Genomic DNA, 5,726 nt, shown 5'->3' on the forward strand with positions numbered 1-5,726 from the left:
TGAGTATAGGCAGCGTACTACTCACAGCTGGAGGAGACCATGTAAACATAGTTATTGATGCAACACATTTATGCAACCGGGCCAAAAAAACAAGGGTGCTGATCATAGGAACCAGCAAGGGTACAGCTTTCTGTATCCTTCCCTAAGAAAAGGTCAGCTTAGAGTGCCAGTGTCTTCTATTAGCAATAAAATCATTTCCATACCAGTTCTTAATAATATATCTTAAATTAACAGCTACAGATTAAATAATTATTTAAAAATGTATTTTTTTACAGACCAAAAACATAATAAATAAATACATTTATATATTAATTTATTTATTGTTTGTGTTTTTGGTCTGTAAAAAAAATAAATAAATAATATATATATATATATATATATATATATATATATATATATATATATATATATTATTTTTCTTATATTTTTTTTTCTAAAGGTCTGCTTTTAAGGGTTAAAAACTCGACAAACCAGTTTCCAAACTGCACAATTGAGGTTTACAAAATCAGTTTTAAAAAGCATTAAATAAACATCATTATAACCACAATAGATGGCTTGACCACACTGCTTGTTTATATTTTCTACTTTGATATTTAGTCTGACATTCAACATTTGTGTTTTTGTTTGTTAGCAAGCTTATGTGTGAATAGGTATAATGTTGTTTTGAAAGGAATATTTAACAAGGGATTTATTATTATTATTATTTTTTGAGGGGGGGGGGGGGGGTAAAATTTTAGAATGCTATATTTAAAAAAAAATATCCATAGTCATGTTGGATTATTACAAACAAAGAAACAAATCACTATGAATTAGATGGGTGTATTTTTAAAGGTAACTCAAGGATTAAAACTCCATAAACATCCCTGTAAAATATGACTATGAAGTTCAATTTTGAGAATGTTATATTAGATTTAAAAAAATAATGTCCAGAGATATGCAGAATTGGTACACATGAAGAAAACACGTCTCCCTATGAAATAGATGGGGTGTATTTTTAAAGGTAACTCAAGGATAAAAATTACATAAACAGCTTTGTAAAGTATGACCATTCTATTATTGTCACATGAAAAAGCAAAGGGAAGCTTTTGAGTAAACAAGAAACAAAATGTTCCATTTTCAAGCAAGAAAAAAAAATAAAGTAAACTAATGAATGTCACACTTTTATTTGTTTTATGCCTGATTTTGTAAAAAAATAAAAATAAAATTAAGAACACAAATCAATATTGGGGTTCTGAGTGTGTGAGAACAGAAGGTAAAAAGAAGGCACTTTGAACCAGTCCCTTGATTTTGTATTTATTGCAAAGAAATTAAAAAAATGATATATGCATATATAAACTATTTCTCTATAAATATAAAATGATCTTCTGAAGAGCAAAAAAAAACAAAAACAAAAACAAAAAAACTATACTTATTTGGAAAAAAAAACACACTACATTTTTCCAGGGCATGAAAATATACATTTAGGAAGCTAAAAATCAGACATACTCAATATATATTGAAATCTGGAGACCGAGCAAGCAGAACGTCTGGTGGTGAATTAAAAGGGTTTTGTGGTGGTGGTGTGGGGGGGATTACCCTAAAGTAGATATCTATAGCAAAATGTAAAGGCTTGAAACAAAAAACAAAAAAAAAGAAGGATGTAATAAAATAGCTATTGAAATAAAATAATCATATGCAAGACAGTTGATTAGCTTATGTGGGGTTCAAAGTAGGAGTAAAAAAAAAAAAAAGAAAAGAAAAAAGGAAAAAAATAAATAAAATAAAAACACCTTGTGGTATACTATATGGCTCTTAATAACTGTATTAACTCAGTCAATTTAAAGCGCCCATTACAAGCTTTTTAACCACATACAAAGCAAGATTGCATTCATTCCACAGCAAAATTTGCTCCACGCCCTGTTGCTATAAACACGCTGCTATGCAGGAAGGGAAAAAAAAAGAAAGAAAGAAAGAAAAAGGGGGACAAAAATAATACATGCATTTAGCCTATTGTTATCTAGCTGTCTAATTAACCCTCAGCACAATTAACTGTGCCCACTTTGGCAATTACTTAGTTAAATCAATCTGTACTCTGCCAAATGGGGATTCCAAGATTTGTATCAGGAGCTGACAAGGTTAAACAAAGGCGGACCTCGGAGAATTTTTAACAAAAGAATCAACTTTCAGCTTGAAATGAATGAGAATATGGAGAGTCACTAGTTTTACTGGGGCAGAGAAAAGTGCTTTTACACAGTGAGCTCTACTAGAAAGAAAAAAATAATAATCTAAAAATATTTATTAGAAAAAAAAAAAAAACTAAATAAGTAATAATTGTAATCCATGTTGAGCTCAAATGTTATCTTCCAAGTGTTATAAGCTTAAAAAATAATGCAAATATTTGAGGATTTTTAATAATATAAAAAATGTAAGCAAAAATTTAACGATAAAGTATTTTGTATTAAATTATTACATATTTTCTCCTTAAAAAAAAAAAAAAAAAAAAAGAGAAGGAAAAAGGCAAATCGGAAAGAAAATAAATAAAAAAAATTCTGATGGCAAAGCTTTATGAAGCCCTAAATTTCAAGCTTTAGTTATGAAAGGATAAGGAGCTGTCGGATTGTGGTGACACTGTCTGCAAGCGAAGAGCCCAAATTAAAAAGAAAAATAGAAAAAGAAAGAATGGAACTTGATAAAAGGTCATGGTGCAAAAGCTTGTGGAAGGCCAAAAGTTTTTTTTTTGTTTATTAGGCTAAAAGATAAAAATCTGCTTACAAGTGCTATCAAAGTCCTTGTTTGTGAAGAACCCCCCCTCTCAAAAATAAAAGCATTTTTATCTTTAAGCAGATGGCGTAACAAACCAAATAGTTTTTTTTTTTTTTTTTTTTTTTTAAATCTAAGACCTAGTAAGCCTTAGAACCTCCGAAGAGTTTAAACATTCTGCATTTTATTTTTTTCTCTTAAAAAAAAGGCATGGTCTGGAGTCATTTAAATACAAAATATACTTACAAAATGTTACAACTATTATTTACATGAAAAAAAACCCACACTGTACAAAAAAGGAAGAGTTGAAGGTCAGGAGCCCTCAGACTGTAGTCTCCCCCTGTTTACTGTTGGTGAGTCTCGTATAAAACTTTCTCCACGAGTTAAGCGTTTTGCCTGACCAAATCCAGAAGCCAGAAGTTATTCCGACAATTAAAGTCATGAGATACTTTATCATAAAGACTGTAAAATCCGGACTCATGGGGGGGTGGTTGGTACTGGGGCAAGGGATGGCATAGGTCTTGCAGCTCTGGCTCACCCAACTTTTTCTCCCATTGTTCCCTGAAGGCTTGTTCGTAAAAATAACAAGCAATAACGATGGGTGGCGGGGACGGTGTAGAGGACGCTGAAGATTCCGATCCTCACCATCAACTTCTCCAGCTTTTCCGTTTTCGTACCATCGTGTTTCATGATGGTTCTAATCCTGAAGAGGGACACAAAGCCAGCCAGGAGGAAGGACGTGCCAATAAACAAGTAAACAAAAAGTGGGGCCAATACAAATCCACGCAGGGCATCCACGTTATTGATACCAACGAAGCAAACTCCGCTTAGGATATCTCCGTCAACTTGCCCCACCGCCAGGATGGTGATGGTTTTGATGGCTGGTACTGCCCAGGCAGCCAGGTGAAAGTACTGGGAGTTGGCCTCGATGGCTTCGTGCCCCCATTTCATCCCGGCAGCTAGGAACCAAGTCAGGGAGAGTATGACCCACCAGATGGAGCTAGCCATGCTGAAGAAGTAGAGCATCATGAAGAGGAAGGTGCAACCTTCTTTCTTGGTGCCCTGGGCCACTGTCTTGTAGCCGTCCTCGGAAAAACGGTCATTGCAGACCACCTTGTCCTCCAGCAAGAAGCCCGCGATGTAGGCGATGGCCACCATGGTGTAGCACCCGGACAGGAATATGATGGGCCGCTCAGGGTAACTGAAGCGCTTCATGTCCACCAGGTAGGTCAGCACGGTGAAGAGCGTGGAGGCACAGCACAGCACCGACCAGATGCCGATCCAGATGCGGGGCGAATCGCAGCTCCTCGGGGGCGAAGTACATGAGCCCGTGGACTTTGCCGGCCTCGCAGGGGGCGCCGCAGTCCTTCTCCCCAAGGAAGTGGTAGTTGACGTAGGCGGGTACTTTGAGGGCCCTGGGGCAGCTGAACTTATCCCGGTAGGGGGATCTGATGTTGGGGTTGCTGGTCCAGAGCTCGGGCAGCGCTGGGGTGGGGGTTCCCTTGTCGGACGTGTTCTGCCCCACGCACAGCTCGCCGGCGCCGTTCACCGGGAACTTTTCGCAGCGCAGGCTCTCGGGCCACTGGAAGCCGAATTATTCATGAGAGCTTCGCAGCCCTGCCTGGCCCGTTCGCACAAGGACCGGCAGGGTGGCAAAGCCTGCTCCAGCACGGTGCACACCGGGGCGTACATGGAGCACAGGAAGAACTTGAGTTCTGGGGAACATTGTACCTTCACCAGGGGGTAGAACTGGTGCACCTCCAGCCCCGGCGTCCTCCTGATTGGTGTGCCCCAGCAGGTTGGGCATGATGGTCTGGTTGTAGGCGATGTCAGTGCACAGAGGGATGGCGATAGGCTGGCAGTAGCCGTGATCCGGGATGGAGATGCCTTTCTCCCCATTATACTGAGCCGACACCGACACCACCAGCGGCAGGAAGAAACGCCAGCAGGCTGCAAAGTTTAGAGGAGTCCCGCCGTGCCATGCCGGGATGATCCCTCGCCAGGACAGTGCAGCAGCATGAAGCTGGCCCGGGGCGGACGATCCGGTGTGCGCGCTCCTTCTCTCCCGCGGACTGCAGACCGGAGCGGAGCGCAACTCTCTCTGACCATTTGTGTCAATCCTTCAACTCGTCTGGGCTGTTTCCAGGCTCCCCGCTGCCCGCCTCTTGGCTGGGAGGGAGGAGCCTTGAAACCGACGCGAAGTTGTAATGTGGAAGTAAGGGAACCTCGCACAACTCTTCCCTGACCGATCGGCGCCGGTTCGAGGCTCGGGCAGGGCGGCTCTTCCCTTCTGCATGAAAAGAATGAAGAGTTTTCCTTTAGCCTTAGAATGATTAGGAAAAAGCACCTTTCTAGGAGAAAACCAAGCTGACCATACACTATACAATTTGATTCATAGGTGTGCGCAGAGGGGGGTGCCAGCTGTGCCTGGGCACACCCGACTCACCCCGTGCACTAGCGTCATCCAGTGTACAGAAGTGTGCGGGGCAAATGGGGCCCAGGGGAAGGGGGACCCACTGTGCCTTGTCAAACACTACACACCTAGAGTAATCCATATCACCCCCCTACCCCTCTCACCCCCCTCTGCCCTTCACCCTCCCCCTCCATATCACTCCTACCCCTCTCACCCCCTCACCTCCCCTCCATATCACCCCTACCCCCCTCTCCTCTCACCCCCCCATATCACTCCTACCCCTCTAACCCCCCTCACCCTCCCCTTTCCCACCGCCCCATCTCCCTCTCACCCCCCTTCACCCTCCGCTCTCCCTCACCCCCTTCACCCTCCGCTCTCCCTGTCACAACCCTCCATATCACTCTTACCCCCCCACCCTCCCCTCTCACCCCTCGCTCTCCCTCTCACCCCCTCACCCTCCCCTTTCCCTCTCACTCCCCCTCCCCCCTCCCCTCTCTTTATCCCCTTTTACCTTTCTTCACTCCCTCTTTACCCCCTTCACCCTCCCCCCTCTCTCACCCCTTTCTCTCTCTCA

General features: G+C 42.4%; 1 protein-coding gene across 1 annotated transcript; it reads right to left on the minus strand.

The window, feature by feature from the left end:
* Positions 1–1,147: 1,147 nt before the first annotated feature.
* FZD1 (frizzled class receptor 1) lies at positions 1,148–4,863 on the minus strand. Its single transcript, XM_077490831.1, is given in 7 exon segments — positions 1,148–3,286; positions 3,288–3,338; positions 3,340–4,029; positions 4,031–4,335; positions 4,338–4,506; positions 4,508–4,678; positions 4,680–4,863. Coding segments are annotated over 7 exon segments (1,653 nt in total). The 5' UTR covers positions 4,722–4,863; the 3' UTR covers positions 1,148–3,061.
* Positions 4,864–5,726: the final 863 nt, after the last annotated feature.

Source organism: Lithobates pipiens, unplaced genomic scaffold (genome assembly GCF_037356315.1).
Source record: "Lithobates pipiens isolate NorthernLeopardFrog02 unplaced genomic scaffold, aLitPip1_a1.2 Scaffold_19, whole genome shotgun sequence".
NCBI classification, from domain to species: domain Eukaryota; kingdom Metazoa; phylum Chordata; class Amphibia; order Anura; family Ranidae; genus Lithobates; species Lithobates pipiens.